The following is a 17,820-nucleotide window of genomic DNA, read 5'->3' as shown; positions in this document are numbered from 1 at the left end:
ACGAAAGGCTGTTGAACTTTGTCAAATGCTATTTCTACATGTATTGAAATGATCATGGGTTTTTCTCTCTTTTTTTTCTTTGAAGACAGGGTCTCGCTGTACTGCCCAACTGGAGTGCGGTGGCACAATCCACCTCAAAGCCTCAAAATCCTCGGCTCCAGCGATCCTCCTGCCTCAGCCTCCCAAGTAGCAGGGACTAGAGGTACATGCCACTATGCCCAGCTCATTTTTTTTTTAATTTTTTGTAGAGACAGTGTCTCACTATGTTGCCCAGGCTGGTCTTGAACTCCTGGCCTCAAGCAATCCTCCCACCTCAGCTTCCCAAAGTGTTGGGATTATAGGTGTGAGCCACCGCACCTGGCTTGTTTTTTATCTCTTATTTTGGTAATGTGGCATATTACACTGATTGTTTTATATACGTTAAACCAATCTTGCATCTCAGGGATAAGTGCCACTTTGGTCATGGTGTATAATCTTTTTGAGGTGTTGTTAAATTTGGTCTGCTAGTATTTTATTTAGGATTTTTGCATATATGTTCAACAGAGATACTAACCTGTGGTTTTCTCCTCTTATGGTATCTTGGTATCTTTTCTCTGGCTTTGAAATCAGGGTGATGCTGGCCTCAAAAAATGAGTTTGGAAGTACTCTCTCTACTTCTGTTTTTTGGAAGAGTTTAAGAAGGATTAGTATTAACTCTTCTTTGAATGTTTGGTAGAATTCAGCCATGAAGTCATCTGGTCCTGGGCTTTTTCTTTTCGGGAGCACATATAGCTATTTTTGGGTAAGGAAGAATTGCTACAGAAATCGTATCCTATTGGGAAGGAAAAAGCAAAACTAATGCTTGGCCATACCCCCAAACATTATAAAGCACTCTCTACTGCCTTGAATTTATCTCCATTCCCATAGCAACCTTTCCCACCATATGTAGCTACTCCTAGCAGAATCTGCAAGAGGGTCACTCCATTGTTGTATGTTTCCCAGTGTCATGAATAAGGACAAACACTCCAACTCACGGAAAGCCTCACTCTGACCAAAAAGTATACAAACAGACTGGGTGTAGTGGCTTACACCTGTATTCCTAGCACTTCTGCAGGCCGAGGTGGGAGGATCACTTGAGCCCAGGAGTGAGGCCAACCAGGGGAATATAGTGAGACCCTGTCTCTACAAAATATTAAAAATCAGCCAAGCATGGTGGTACATGCCTGTGGTCCCAGCTACCTGGGGGGGCCTGGGTGGGAGGACCACTTAAGCCCAGGAAGTAGAGGCTGCAGTGAGCTGTGATGGTGCCACTGTGCTCCAGCCTGGGTGACAGAACAAGACCTTGTCTCAAAATAAATAAAAGTATACACACACACATACTTCCATATCCAAATGCAAACAGACAATCCCACATTCCTCAAGGCTTCCTTGGAGAAATAGGAAGAACCTCAGATGAACCAGTCACTCCTATCCAACCCTCTCTTCTCCTTCATGGAGGTCTGTATCCCCAGGCTCTTTTTTGCACAAAAAGACTTTCATTGCTCCTATCACTGGCCATGCCCCATCCTCCCTAGGATCCGGGGTAGTGTTTCCCACTCCTGCTCATAGCCTGTGCTGGCTGTTGCTCTATTTGCCCCCTTGAACCACTCTCAGCCCTTTCCATCCACTCAGCCCAAGAGGCTAACCTCAATAAGCTTCAACACCCAGGCTCTGTTACCTGTGGCTTCTAGTTGGGTTAGAACAACAAAAGGCACTGCAGCAAATGAGAAGGCAGGAAACAGAAATTGGTTACTTCTCCCCCATCCCCTCATCCCACTGGCCCCTCTCTGGCCATAGTTCTAGCAAAGGCTGTATTCTTTCATGACTATTGTTCCTGTAGAGGGAGTACCTTTCACAGCTCCAGCAACGACATTCCCTCCCCTCCCTTTGCCCCACCAGGTCTAGGAATGGCAATAGCTTCCTGCTGCTAGTCCCTTCATGCCTCAACATTCCTGTTTTCACTAAAACCCTTTGAGCATGCCATTTCCTGTGGGACCCTAAGTGATACATAGCCTTACCCCAATTTCCTATGGCTTCCTTGGTTTCAAAGTTTGATCAGTTATCCTTGACCCTAGACTGTCTTATGTTCTGCTTCACCATGCCACAGAAGCTTCTTAGAAATGATCCAAGTCCTTTACTCAGACACATGCCCATGGAATCACCCCGTTTAAGCAAGAATTCCAGCATTTACACAGAATCACTATGAAAGCAATAGCCTCTCAATTGAGACATCATCAGGAAACTCCCCATTTTTACATTCTTTTTTAGTCTGCCTCCTCAATTAAGACTGAGATTCAACCCATATATATTATGAAAAGTATTTCAAGAAGTCACTTTTATCTATGTGACCTTGGGCAAGTAAGTGAACCTCACCCTCAGTGCCTCCATTTTTGCTTTCTTCAAAATGGGGATGATAGTGAACAAATGTTGGCTGCTACCATGGTTGTTATCATCATATATGTAGAACTAAATTTTGCCCCGAGGAGACATCTGACAATGTCTGGAAACATTTTTTGTTGTCACAATCAGGGGAAGAATAGCTACTGGTATCTTGTGGGTAGAGACCAGGGATGTTACTTGACAACCTACAATGCACAGGACAGTCCTCCACAACAAAGAATGATACAGCCCCAAAGTGTCAGTCATGCTGAGACTAAAAAATCTGGATCTCGAACAAAAAATAAAAGAGGCTAAAACATCTGCATGCTAAATTTTACATGCTTTACTCAGTATTGGGACTATAAGGGTACCAGAGAGTATGCAAAGGAGAGGAGTTAAAACATTTTAAAATAATTTTAAAGAAATCCAAAAAACAAAACTCAAAAAGCAGAGCACACCAAACACCTCCAAGAGCAAAAAACTGTTGGTATATCATCATCTGTTTTTCACAAGGCTGACTCTGAAGTAAATGAGAGACAAAGAGATTATTGTATTAAATATGTTCTTTTGAAGGCATGGGGCAAGCACTACACATCTCAGAAGGTCTGCACTTAAGAAACAACCTTTTTTTTTTTTTTTTTTTTGAGACAGAATCTCGCCTCTGTCGCCTAGGCTGGAGTACAGTGGCACAATCTTGGCTCACTGAAACCTCTACCTCCCGGATTCAAGCAATTCTCCTGCCTCAGCCTACCAAGTAGCTGGGACTACAGGCACATTCCACCAAGCCCAGCTAATTTTTGTATTTTTTGTAGAGACAGGGTCTCCCTATTTTACCCAGGTTGGCCTCAAACTCATGGCCTCAAGTGATCCGCCCGCCTCAGCCTCCCAAAGTGCTGTAATTACAGGCATGAGCCACCACACTTGGCCAAAAACAATTCTTAATTGCTGGCATTTATGGGATTCACTTTAACTATTTGGAAAATTAACACAGGTAAAACATTTAATTACCTACCTCCAGGAGACTGAACCAAAGTATTTTTCTTGTAAACCAGTGGCAAAGTGTTACAAATGAATTCAGTCAAAGTGAACATTTCCTACTAGCCTAGTGTTAATAATGGCCTCTCCTGGTTCTGAATGGTATTATGAGGATGGCTGAGTTTCTCAAGTCTGTTAAAATGGCTTTTTTCTTCAAGTCTATGTCCTAGCCCAAGTCTCTGAAGTAGAGATAGCAGTAGTAAATAAAACAGGCCCCACAAGCAGCTGGCACTGGCTCCAGAGGGGCTTGTCCTTCCTCCTTTGCAGTGAAGCACAGCTGAGAGGGCCAGATAAAACGGTCAGGAGCAGAGCTCAGAGCCGGGACTGCAGGAACTGTCCCTGGTGAGGTCTCAGAGGAAACAGCTGAGCATCCATTCACTCTGAGCTTCCTGCAGGACAGACTGGAGGAGGAGGGGCCACAGCAGCCTGAGGTAATCTCACTCCTGACCATGGACTTGCCAGCAGCATTGCTGTCATTTGACCGAAAGCAGTGAACCCTGTTGCCTAGGCAACATGGCAAAATCCCGTTTCTACAAAAAATACAAAAATTAGCTGGGTGTGGTGGCATGCACTTGTAGTCCCAGCTACTTGGGAGGCTGAGATGGAAGGATCATTTGGGCCCAGGAGGCACAGGTTGCAGTGAACCAAAACTGTGAGATTGCACTCCAGCCTGGGTGACAGAGCAAGACCCTGTCTCAAAAAAAAAAAAAAAAAAAAAAAAAAAAAAAAAAAACTGCTGTGGTTTTTTGCTTACATGCATAATAGAAGGAAGTGCTCAATTTCAGTTGGGGGAAGGGCAGTTACTAAAAAAAAAAAAAGATGTAGTTCTTTTCCACATCTAAATTCACAGACCCCTGAACTGACCCAGGCTGAGAAGGCCTGCTTTAGAGCACTGCGTGCAGGAGTAGCCAGGCAGGGCATTCGCATCTGCTTTTACACTTTTTTTCCTGCCTCCTACTAGTTAAGAGGAAAAACAATTGCCTAAAGACTAAAATTGAAAATACCTAAGAAGTTACATATTTGCCAGTTCTACTTAGGATGAATTACGCATGAAAATGTTTCTTAAAAAGATAAAGGAATTCTAAATTAGTGGCTGAGCAAAACATATGTACATTCTGGCCGCAAAAAGGCTCAACAGAATAATTTTCTACTTCAGACAAATCCTGGAAAGCAAGTGTGGTGGAAAGATCCTAAGGTGTCCCCCGCAAAATTCTCACCTCCTGGTCTCTGTTCTTTTGTATAATTCCCTCCCCTTGAGAGCAGACAAAACCTGTGACTTGCTTCTAACTAATGGACTACGGCAAAGGTGTCTGAGCTAACTGGAGAGAGACACTCTCCTGCTGGCCTTGAAGAAGCCAATAGCCATGTTGTGAATTGCCTATGGAGAAGGCCATGTGGAGGGAACTGCAGGAAGCCTCGAAGTTGAGAGCCTCAGTTCTAAAATCACAAGGAACTGAATTCTGCAACCAAGTGTTGGACCTCCACAGAGGTCTCCAAGCTCCAGACACCTTGATTGTGGCTTTATGAAACTCTGAGCTGAGGACCCAACTGAGCCATGTCCAGACTCCCGAACCCACAGAAACTGGGAGATAATAACTGTGTGCTGCTTTAAGCTGCTAAGTTTGTGGTAATTCACTATAGAGCAATAGATAACTAATGCAGCAACCAAGAGAGGCGGTGACCATCCCAGTTTGCCTAGGACTGTCTGAAGACTGAAGTTCCATGCCCCCAGGAAATCCTTCAGTCCTGAGCAACCCAGGTTGATTAGTTGCCCACCAATAGATAAGTATGAATAATAGAATGCCATCAATACAAAACATGAGAAACTTGCCTATACGAAACAAATAGAAAGTCTGAAAAACCCTGGAAAGGAACCAAACCTTCTTTTTAAAGTTATAAATAGGCCAGGCGCGGTGGCTCACACCTGTAATCCCAGCACTTTGGGAGGCCAGGGTGGGCAGATCACCTGAGGTCAGGAGTTCAAGACCAGCCTAGTCAACATGGCGAAACCCCATCTCTACTAAAAAATATAAAAATTAGCCAGGCATGGTGGTGGGCGCCTGTAGTCCCAGCTACTCAGAAGGCTGAGGCAGGGAGAACTGCTTGAACCTGGGAGGCGGAGGTTGCAGTGAGCCGACCTTGCGCCATTGCACTTCAGCCTGGGCGACAGAGCAAGACTCTGTCTCAAAAAAAAAAAAAAAAAAAAAGGTTATAAATAATTAGCAAAAACAACCCAAGATTTCCTCAAAACCAATTGTCTACACCCTTAAAATAGGACAGCCCCTACTTAGGAGTGTGAAACTAGAACAATGTTCAAATCCATCTTGTATTCCTGGTCTTCAGTTGGTTACTTTTTCAATCTCCCTACAGGTTTCCCAACTATTCTAAATCAGTTCTCAAGCACGTCTATCTCCGTGACAGCCAAAGGCTTGACAGTATTGAACCATCATCAGTCTTGCCATTTGACCATAGGCCACAGGTACCTTTTCTGGCCAACCTAAACCCCTGCATGTTTCTATTTCCTTCTGCCCACCCTGGTTCCTTCCTTAAAGATAAGCCCTATGAACCATATGATGTTTGTGACTTGCTTCAGGATAACAAAGGTGAGAGGGAACAAAGATAGAAATGTAGATGGAATTGAATTAACCTTGCATTGACAGTTGTTGAGCCTGAGTGGCAAGTGCAGCAGGGTTTAATGCATTATTCTATCTACTTGCTTATTTGAGATGTTCCATTTTTAAAAAGATGAAAAATGGCAGGGTGTGGTGGCTCACACCTGTAATCCCAACACTTTGGGAGGCTGAGGCGGGAGATCACTTGAGCCCAAGAGTTTGAGACCAGGCTGGGCAACATAATGAGACACCATCTCCACAACAAATTTTTAAAAAGAAAATTAGCCAGGCTTGGTGCTGCACACCTGTATTCCCAGCTACTCGGGAGCCCGAGGCAGGAAGATTGCTTGAGCCCAGGAGGTTGAGGCTACAGTGAGTCATGATCAGATTGCTGCATTCCAGTCTGGGTGACAGAGCAAGACCCTGTCTCAAAAAAATAAAAGATGAGAAAAAAAGAAAGCCCATGAAAGTCAATTAATTAGCTCAAACATCCCCTAGCACGCTCAAGAATATAAGTGTGCATTCTGCTATCTATGAAGGTGTTCTTAATTTTCATACACGTTTCGAACAGTCCCCCAGCCATGTGACATTCTATATAAATAAGGAAAAATGCCACCTACTTCCTTTTGGCATACGGGTCTCTACTGCACTGTAACAATGAGTCATTCTAAACGTAAGTAGTAAAGATTTTTTAAAAGGAAACATAAATGAACTGAAGTTACGTGTGTCAACAAGATGAATTCCAAAAACATAACAATGAGAGGAAAAGCAAGTTGCAGAAGGTTACACAGAATACGATATTCCTTAAGTTGAAAGGACATCCAAAATAATATCTTTTTTAGTGATTTATATATACACAAATATATATGTCCACATATACATACAATAAAAGTAGAAAGAAATCTTCAAATCATGCACACCAAATTCAGGACTTTGGTAACTCCAGGGTAGGGAGGAAGGGGAATGGGACCAGAGAAGGGGACATAGCAGGCTTTCACTCTAGCTGGGCTGTTTTACTTATACGGAGTGGTGGATACACAGTTATTTCTTGGGTAACTCTCTAGTTTTACATGCCTGAAATATTTTATTACAAAAGAGTCAACAAGTAACTATTATGCAGAGGTACTCCTTTTAACCAGGCAATGGTTTAGCTCTGGTACTTCCTACATCTGCTGGCATTCATTCTCCTTTAGAAAAAAAGAATACTGTCAATCTAAAACAGCATATAGTTAGTCCTAGTTACTGGTGTGTGTGTGTGTGTGTGTGTGTGTGTGTGTGTGTGTGTGTGTGTGTGTGTGTGTGTGTGTGTGTTTTGGTTTGTTTGAGACGGAGTTTCACTCTTGTCTCCCAGGCTGGAGTGCAATGGCGTGATCTCAGCTCACTGCAACCTTCGCCTCTCCGGTTCAAGCAATTCTCCTGCTAATTTTTATATTTTTAGTAGAGATGGGGTTTCGCTATGTTGGCCAGGCTGGTTTCAAACTCCTGACCTCAGCTGATCCGCCTGCCTCGGCCTCCCAAAGTGCTAGGATTACAGGCATGAGCCACCCTGCCCAGCCCCTAGTTACTGTTTTAATATGCTGGCCTCTATTTCCCTAAAGTATAGTTACAAAATGATACGATCTAAAGATGTAAAAATATAAAGTTGTTTCATTTAAATTTTTTAAAAATAGTTCTGGCTAATAATCTAGCAATGAGCGAAAGTTCACAAGAATTTGTCTTTTACCTATAATTTTCTTTAATGATTAAATAGTTGCTTCAAAAAATCAGAAGAGAGCCTTCAGAAAAGACTTCTCCCCAAAGGTGAGGGCATGCGCACAAATTGTTTAAATATTCCCTACTTCTCACAGCTTTGTTTTACTTATTTACCTCAATGAAAGCTGCTTAAACAATCAGACAACACTTATTGGGTTTTTTTAAATCATTCAGTGATTTCCCTTGATATGGAAGCAACAGTGTTTTATAATTATTCCCCTTAATGTCCAAGAATTAACTATCACAAAAATGAAAACCAACATGGATGAAGCTGGAAACCATCATTCTCAGCAAACTAACACAGGAACAGAAAACCAAACACCGCATGTTCTCACTCATAAGTGGGAGCTGAACAATGAGAAAACATGAACACAGGGAGGGGAACATCACACACCGGGGCCTATTCAGGGGTGCAGGGCTAGGGGAGAGATAGCATTAGGAGAAATACCTAATGTAGATGATGGGTTGATGGGTGCAGCAAATCACCATGGCACATATATATACCTATGTAACAAACCTGCACGTTCTCCAAGTGTATCCCAGAACTAAAGTATAATTTAAAAAATTAATACAGATGAGATCTGGAGCATATGTGTATAATTATATAAGTCATGTATGTTTTACATGAGCATAGAAAATGTAAAAAGATATGCACAAAATTGACTTTTTTATATACTCTTCTGTTACTTGGCTTTGAAAAAATAATGTTCCCATCTTTGAATTTTAAAAGAAAACTCCAATAAGATGTGTATATGCTAAAAAAATTTTTTTAATGGAAACCAATTTTAATGATGATTCATGCACAGCATTCCAAGAGACTGACACTATCCTAAAAGATAGATATTATAAAGCGGTCTGTTAATTCATTACATCAAATACAAAACTTGCTGCTTTAAGGTAGATATTTTATTTATTTACTTATTTATTTTATGAGACAGGGTCTGACTCTTTCACCCAGGCTGGAGTGCAGTGGTGTCATAATGGCTCATTGCAGCCTCAAACTCCTGGGCTCAAGGGATCCTCCCACCTCAGCCTCCAGAATAGCTGGGACTACAGGCATGCCCCAGAGAGAGGTAGGTAGCGGGTGTGTGTGTGTGTGTGTGTGTGTGTGTGTGTGTGTGTGTGTGTGTGTGTAGATGGGGTTTTGCCATCTTGCCCAGGCTAGTCTAGAACTCCTGGGCTCAAGTAGTCCTCCGACCTCAGACTCCCAAAGTGCTGGGATTTATAGGCGTGAGCCACTGGGCCTGGCCATAGCCTATTTTGAAAGGTCTTTTGGTCTCTTTATAGAGTATTTATTTCCCTGTGCTGACTTATTTTAAGGGCAGGATTCTAGCACTAGGTGGAAAATGGCAGAATGGGATACTTTTAAACTAGAAAAAGAAAATATGTCTACGAACAGGTAAATGGTTTTGTTTAGTATTTCAAGACAGAGCAACAAACGTTAGAGTAGTTGGTTTCCCAGGTTATGAAGTATTTTGTTGGTATTCAAAGGCCAGAATTTTACTAGAAGGCATAGTGGGTGGTAAGAATCAGGTCTGGGTTTGACACGTATTTGGTTTGGGTTTGACAGGCTTATTTTACTTTATTTTGATACAGGGTTTTGTTCTGTTGCCTACGCTGGAGAGGAATGGTGCGATCATAGTTCACTATAACCTTGAACTCCTGGGCTCAAGCAATTCTCCTGCCTCAGCCTCCAGAGTAGCTAGGACTACAGGCGCATGCCACCATGCCCGGCTATTTTATTTTGTGTACAGACAGGGTCTCACTATGTTACCCAGGCTGATCTCAAAGTCCTGGCCTCAAGCAATACTCCCATCCTTGGTCTCCCAAAGCACTGGGACTACAGGCGTGCGCCACAGCACCAGGCTGACATTTTACTTTTGGATGTTATATTTCAAGTCTTTTCTCAACCAAATAAAAACTCTGAAGTGTAAAAACATTCACATGAGAACATAAGCTCCATGAAGACAGAGATTATGTTGGATTCACTATTATAACCTCAGCACCTAGGACAGTACCTGACACACATCAGAAACTCATATACGTTTTCCACCTAGTGCTAGAATCCTGCTGTTAAAATAAGTCAGCAAAGGAAAATAAATACTCTGTAAAGAAACCAACTCATTGCTGATGGGAACGCAAAATGGTACAATCACTTTGGAAAGCAGTTTGGCAGTTTCTTATAAAACTAAATATACTCTCACCATACAATCTAGCAATCACGCCCCTTGCTATTTACCCAAATGAGTCAAAAGCTTATATCCTGCATGTAACAAAAAAGGCTGCATACAGATGTTTATAACAGCTTTATCCATAATTGCCCAAACTTGGAAGCAACCAAGATATCCTTCAGTAGGTGAATAAATAAATTGTAGTACATGCAGACAATGGAATATTATTCAGCACTATAAAGAAATGAGCCACCAAACCATAAAAAGACATGAAGGAATTTTAAGTGCATAGTACTACATGAAAGAAGCCAAAGTGAAAAGCCTATATACTGTATGACTCCAACTATATGACATTCTAAAAAAGGCAAAACTATGGGGACAGTAAAAAAAAAAATCAGTGATTGCCACATGTTAGTGGAGAGGGAGGGATGAATCAATAGAGCACAGATTTTTAGAGCACTGAAACTATTCTGTATGATACTACAATGGTGGACCCGTCATTATACATTTGTCCAAACCCACAGAATGTACAACACCAAGAGTGAGCCCTAATATATACACTTTGGGGAATAATGATGTGTCAATGTAGGTTCATCAATTGTAAAAACTCTATTATTCTGATGTGGGACGTTGAGAGTAAGGAAAGCTACGGGTGTGTCGGGGCAGGGGATATATGGGTACTCTGCTAAATTTTGCTGTGAACCTAAAACTGCTCTGAAAAAAAAAAAAAGTCTATTAAAAAATATGTTAAGGCCAGGCATGGTGGCTCACGCCTGTAATCCCAGCACTTTGGGAGGCCGAGGCGGGTGGATCACCTGAAGTCAGGAGTTCGAGACCAGCCTGGCCAACATGGCAAAACGCCGTCTCTACTAAAAATGCAAAAATTAGCCGGGCGAGGTGGCGTGCGCCTGTAGTCCCAGCTACTCAGGAGGCTGAGGCAGGAGAATCGCTTGAACCCGGGAGGCAGAGGTTGCAGTGAGCCAAGATCACGCCACCGCACTCCAGCCTGGGCAACAGAACGAGACTCCATCTCAAAAAATAAATAAATAAAAAATAAGTATTTTTATAGACCATTTACTTGTGGTAAGAATGCAAGATTCTCACTCTTCCTGGAACATTATTATGGTAATCTTAATTGTACGCTTATTAAGAGGAAAACCTGGTTGTTACCATAGAAAATATCAGGACTGGTTAGTGCCTCCAACATTTGAGCAGTTATACCTGTTGGGGCACTTAAATCTCAACTTACAGGTTCCTGTTTAACAGAGAAACGGTAAAAACATCTACGTTTGTTTTAAAGAATGGCTAATACACTGATGGGGTAATGCAAATTAAAGTGGATGGAGCATACACACACCACCACCACCACCACCACCACCAAAGTGATGGGTGAAAATTAGGTGTCTGCTGGTTGCTGACTTTGTTTGACTCTCTTAGGATTACATGTCCAGGATGCCTTCAATGTTCATTTTCACCTGTACCAAGAATATTGAGTTATGGTAATTTTGTTGGATTAAAGGTGGATGATGTGTTTTGCTTTGCTAGGCTGAATAAGGGAGCTTCAAGCTCTGAGAGATTTACTCCAAGCAATCTCGCAGGGATGTCCCCTTTTGCCAGTATCTGAAGCAGTCTTTTGCAAGCAGATTTCAACTGGACATCAAAAATATAATCTCATTCACGCACAGCCACTGTGCCTTGGGTCCTTTTAAAACTATATGTACCTCAAGAAAGCATGGGTTCTAACATCAGGAAATCCTTCTTCCCAATTCCTAAGGAGGCATCAACCAACATATTCAGATTTACTATGCCCACCTCCTCTTATCCGATGCATTACTGACAACAAAATAAGCCTTAATAGGTACCCAGCTGTCACTTGCTGCATAGCCTCAGTCAATTATTCCTCTTTCAGCTGGGAAGCAGCTACAGCACTGAATAAATGTATTATGCTCGGGAGTATTCTGAGGGCCTCATGTAATAGCCACGGTTTGTGTTTTAAGACACTGACTTTCTCTTTACCTGATCCAGCTCGACTACTCATCAGCAATGGCAGAACTGTCTACATATCAAGGACTTCTTTAGGGACAAACAGCCATGCTAAGTTCTGTGAATACTAGTTATAGTTTCAGAAATCCCAAATTCAAAAGGGTGAAAAGATTACAAAGTGTCTAAAGTTATGCTCACAAACATATAGCAGTAAAAACACTCCAGCAGTATAAAACGCAGTCTTAAGTAATTTTTTTAAAAATACGTATGAACACAATGACATTGCAAGTGAACCATAAAACCCTCAGTTCTCCTTTGAAACTAGATTTTAAAATACCACTCGCCACTCTAAATATTCCATTGGTGTTAATAACATTCATACTATTGCTTTTAGGAAAAGCTTCATTTCACGTTTTGAACCTGATATTAACAGTCTTATCACCATGAAGTGCTGGTGACATGAAATGACAGACAAAGGCTTATCAAGTAGTCTTTCTCCAAGCTCCAAGGAAAGCACAAAACAAAAACAGCGTCTGGTATGTATCATCCCCTAGTCCTTTTCCAAGTATAGAACAGCCAAAAGGTGGTAGCTATGACATCCCTTACCTTTCAATTCTATTTCAAGTCCAAGTAATGATAGATGGGAAACTACAGCTGTTTCCCATGGTGGACTTCTGAAGTCCACCTCTAATCTCAAATGGGAAATTTGGTTTTGACTTGACAAACGTCCTCTTGCAGTCCCGTGTCCCTGTTCTGCAACTTGTCATTAAGGTTTTCGATTTAATATTAATATTTAGAAATATGTTATGGGCAATTACATATAGTAGATACGTATATAACACAACTACATAGAGAGGACAACATTCAGCCCTGGGCCTCGAACCCTACGGACACACACACCCTTCAAGTTGAAATCCCAGCAAGGCACCCTGAGAACCCACTCAGGAGAGGGAGGGGCAGGAACAGCGAGCAGAGGTTAAACCAGGCAGCAGCCAAAACAAACACCACTTCCAGAACAGGACAAACTTTGGGTCTGGGCGGCTGCAGAACCCCAGAAATGGCCGGGGGAGGGGAGAGAGTGTCAGACTGTCTCAGGGAAGGAAGGTGGGGAGAGCGCACCCAGCACTGGGCGAGGAGCTGAGCTGCGGAGGAGGCTGGTGTCCCCCGGGGACAAGGGCGTCGCCGCCATCCCCGGCTGCAGAGTCCTCTCTCTCAGAACTGGCCGAGGCCTCCGGGTCCCTGGGGGCAGCCCTGTCGCCCCACTCGCAACCTCCGCCCCCGCACACACTGCCCCACAGACCCGCAGGGACAGGAGGCGGAGGGACCCACCTGGTGCAGCGTCTCGGCGGGCAGCTGCGATGCCCGAAACAGGTCAGCCACGGGGCCGGCGGCCGCAGTGGCCGTGCCGGGGGCGACTCTGGCGGCCTCGGGGGGCCCAGACCCGGGGCCCCCGCCCGCGGCACCGGCACAGCGCGCGAAGAGCTCGGAGTAGCACTGCTGCTCGCCCTCGCTCAGCAGCAGCGGCGGCGGCCCGGAGCCACAGCCCCCGCCCGCCGCTGCCGCTGCCGCCGCCGCCGCCGCCGCCCCTGCCGCCTCCATGGGGCCAGCAAGGGGGCGCGGCGGAGCCCTGTCCCTAGCTGGGGTGCTGCTGCGTTCGCCACAGCCACCGCCTCCTCGGCCTCAGCTGCTGCCGCCGCCGCCGCCGCCGCCGCCGCCGCCGCCGCCGCCGCCGCCGCCGCCGCCGCCGCCGCCGCCACCACCCCCACGCCCCGCAGCTGCCGCGCGGCCGCTTCCTCCCGGCGCGCGCCGGCCCCGCCCCCGGGCTTGAATGTTGTCCCTCAGCCGCGCGGCACATGGAGACAGGCGCGGCGCGGCCCAATCACAGCCTGAGATGTCACCCCGGCCCCGCCCCCGCCTCCCGCATGCCCCGCCCAGCGCCAGGTAACTAACCCAGCGCGCCGCCCGCCCTCTGCCCGTCACAGGCTCCGCTGCCCAGGAAGGCGGGCCCCGTGCCTTTCCAAGCCTACCCTGCAAGGGAGCGGAGTCTTTGGCCATCCGCCCTGGTTGGGAAGGGGGCATCTAGACCCAACTGGAGAGAAGCTCTTTTCGGGGAGCGGGGAAGGTTGTGTTGTTTTCTCGCTAGAAGGCTGGGGCAGGTGTGGTGCCCACACCACGCCATGCCCTTTCCAGAAAGGGACAAGGCATGGGAAATTAGGTTTCCTTTCTTCCATAGCAGTACTGCTTATGTCCTAAAGAGCCGGAAGACGCAGACGTCTGTACAAACAGGGTCCCACTGACCCCAGAGTGTTCAGGGTGGTATTGGAGTTAGGCCCCCTCGTCAGACATGGCTCAAACCAGGAGTTGAGACTTTATAAGGAATAACATCGGTTACTCGTAAATACTAGAGTAGTAAGAGTACAAAAAGACCCATTTTGCAGATCATTTCGTCCAAACTCTGCTTTTACAGATGAGGAAACTGCCATGTTCACCTTCATTCCTCCAAAACCAGTTGAATATCTCGTATGTAGCAGATTTATATGCTAGGGCCTGAAAATACAAACCTCAGTAAAGAGGATCCTCACTCTCCAAAGGAAGCACTTATTTTAGTAGTAAAACAGGCATTTTTTTTAGTACAAAACTTCTTCAAGCTCACGCCAAAAATCAATGGGAAAACCCACATTTTTCCACCCCGGTCCATGTCCTCCTCTCTCTCTCCATTCCTCCCTATCCTAAAGCATACACACTATATTTTTCAAATGTGCTTGCTTCCCCCTGGCTAGTACTCTAACCACTTTTTTTTTTTTTTTTTGAGAAGGAGTTTCGCTCTTGTTGCCCAGGCTGTAGTTCAATGGCACAGTCTTGGCTCACTGCAGCCTCCACCTCCCGGGTTCAAGCGATTATCCTGCCTCAGCCTCCCGAGTAGCTGGAATTACAGGCGCCTGCCACCACTCCTGGCTAATTTTTGTATTTTTAGTAGAGACGGGGTTTCACCATGTTTGTCAGGCTGGTCTCGAACTCCTGACCTCAGGTGATCCACCCCACCCCCACCCCCACCCCCCACCCCCCCACCTCGGCCTCCCAAAGTGCTGGGATTACAGGCTTGAGCCACCACGCCTGGCCCTTTAGCCACTTTTAAAAGAAAGTCCAGGCTGGGCACGGTGGCTCATGCCTGTAATCCCAGCACTTTGGGAGGCCAAGGCAGGCAGATCACTTGAGTCCTGGAGTTCGAGACCAGCCTGGCCAACGTGGTGAAATCCCATCTCTACTAAAAATACAAAAACTAGCTGGGCCATGGTGGTGAGTGCCTGCAGTCCCAGCTACTTGGGAGGCTGAGGCAGGAGAATCACTTGAACCCGAGAGACAGAGGTTGCAGTGAGCCAAGATCACACCACTGCACTCCAGCCCGGACAACAGAGCAAGACTCTGTCTCAAAAAGAGAGAGAGAAAGAGAGACCAGAAAAGAAGCCACTGGAAAAAAACGTCTGTCCCACCATTGCACTGGAAGTTCCAGCATCAGGCCCACATATCTGCATCTCTTTTCCAAAAATTCTCTTTTTAAATGTCATTTTTCCTGGGAAGACCTGCAGAAATATATGCATGAAGCCTCACTGGGAAACAATAACCCAAAAGAAAACATCAGTCTAGGGTTAAGCACTAATAAAAAATATATTTTACTACAAAGAAAACTACAAAACATTGATTTAAAAAATTGAAGAGGACACAAAAACATGGAAAGGCATCCCATGCTCATGGATTGGAAGAATTAATATTATTAAAATGACCATACTACCCAAAGAAATCTACAGATTCACTGTGATCCCTATCAAAATACCAATGACATTCTTCACAAAAATAGAAAAAACAATCCTAAAAATTGTATAAAACCACAAAAGACCCTGAATAGCCAAAGCAATCCTGAGCAAAAAGAACAAAGCTGGAGGCATCACACTACCTGACTTCAAAATATACTACAAAGCTATAGTAACCAAAACAGCATGGTACTGACATGAAAAGAGACACATAAACCAATAGAACAGACTGGAGAACCCAGAAATAAACCCACACATTTACAGCCAACTGACTTCCAACAAACCACCAAGGAAATACATTGGGAAAGGACAGTCTTTCCAATAAATGGTGCTGGGAAAACCAGATATCCATATGCAGAAGAATAAAACTAGACCTTTATGTCTCTCTCACCTATACAAAAATCAACTGAAGATGTATTAAAGACTTAATCATAAGACCTAAAACTGTAAAACTACTGGAAGAAAACATTGGGGAAATGCTTCAGGACATTGGTCTGGACAAGGATTTTATGGCTAAGACCTTGAAAGCACAGGCCAAAAAAACAAAAATAAGCAAATGGAAATATATTAAACTAAAAGGCTTCTGCACACCAAAGGAAACATTAACAGTATGAAGAGATAACCTGAAGAATGGGAGAAAATATTTGCAAACTATTCATCCAACAAGAGACTGATATCCAGCATATAGAAGGAACTCAACTCAACAGCAAAAAAATAATAATAATCCCATTAAAAAGTGGGCAAAGGATCTGCATAAACATTTCTCAAAAGAATACATACAGATGGCCATCAGGTATATGAAAACATGCTCAACATCATTTATCATCAGGAAAATGCAAATCAAAACTACAGTGAGATATCATCTCACTCCATATATAAGAGAAAAGGAAAGTCTTTTACACTGTTGAGAATACGATTAGTACTGCCCTTATAGAAAACAGTATGGACGTTTCTCAAAAAACTAAAAACAAAACTACTATGTGATCCAGCAATCCCACTACTGGGCATTTATTCAAAGGAAAGTAAATCAGTAATCAAAGAGATACCTGCACCTCCATGTTTATTGCAGCACTATTCACAATAGCCAAGATATGGATCAACCTAAGTGTCCATCAATAGTGCATGGATAAAGAAAATGTGTTATATATACACAATGGAATACTATTCAGCCATAAGAAAGAATGAAATCCTGTCATTTGCAGCAACATGGATGGACCTGAAGGTCATTGTGTTAAGTGAAATAAGCCAGACACAGAAAGACAAATATCACATGTTCTCACTCATATGGGAGAGCTGAAAAAGTTGATCTCATGGAGGTAGAGCAATAGTTATCAGAGCCTGGGAAGGGTGGGCTGGGGGACGAAGGGAGGTTAGCTAATGGATACAAAAATACAGTTAGAAGGAGTAAAATCTAGTGTTTGATAGCAAAGTAAGGTGAGTATAATTAACAGTTTATTGTGTATTTCTTCTTTCTTGAGACATGATCTCAATCTGTCACCCAGGCTGGAGTGCAGTGGTGCAATCACGGCTCACTGCAGCCTCGACCTCCTGGGCTCCAGCAATTCTCCTACCTCAGCCTCCTGAGTAGCTAGGACTATAGGCGTGCACCACCATGCCCAGCTAATTTGTGTATTTTTTATAGAGACAAGGTCTCGCTATATTGCCCAGGCTAGCCCACTCCTAGGGCTCAAGTGATTCACCTGCCTCAGCGTCCTAAAGTGCTAGGATTACAGGCATGAGCCACCATGCCCAGCCTATTGTACATTTCAAAATACCTAGAAGATTTGAAATGTTCCCAGCACAAAGAAATGATAAATGTTTGAGATTATGGATATGCCAGTTATTCTGGTTTGATCATTACACATTGTATACATGTATCAAAATATCACATATACCCCATAAATATGTACAATTATTATGTATCAATAAAAAAATTAATACATTTTAGAATTTGCTTTAATAAAGGGATATATAAAACTTACACCCCAAATAGTTTTATTTTTATTAAAAACAGAGACAAAAAACATCTCAAGAAATACCACTGACGATAACAAATATACT

At 43.9% G+C, this 17,820-nt stretch overlaps 1 protein-coding gene across 6 annotated transcripts in view; it reads right to left on the bottom strand.

The window, feature by feature from the left end:
• REPS2 (RALBP1 associated Eps domain containing 2) overlaps positions 1-13,708 on the bottom strand; it is a 202,445-nt gene extending 188,737 nt beyond the window's left edge. For 4 of the 6 annotated variants that reach the window (XM_055375470.2, XM_055375469.2, XM_055375471.2 and 1 more), the window contains exon 1: positions 13,280-13,708. In XM_055375470.2, the coding sequence (XP_055231445.1) occupies positions 13,280-13,549 (270 nt within the window). In that variant the 5' untranslated portion in view covers positions 13,550-13,708. The remainder of the gene's footprint in view (positions 1-13,279) is intronic. The other 2 variants (XM_031006024.3, XM_031006025.3) reach the window with 1 other exon arrangement.
• Between the last annotated feature and the right edge of the window lie 4,112 nt (positions 13,709-17,820).

The sequence above is a fragment of the Gorilla gorilla genome, chromosome X (assembly GCF_029281585.2).
Source record: "Gorilla gorilla gorilla isolate KB3781 chromosome X, NHGRI_mGorGor1-v2.1_pri, whole genome shotgun sequence".
Lineage (NCBI taxonomy): Eukaryota > Metazoa > Chordata > Mammalia > Primates > Hominidae > Gorilla > Gorilla gorilla.
The sequence above is the reverse complement of the archived record's forward strand: the minus strand, read 5'-3'. Positions and strand labels throughout refer to the sequence as shown.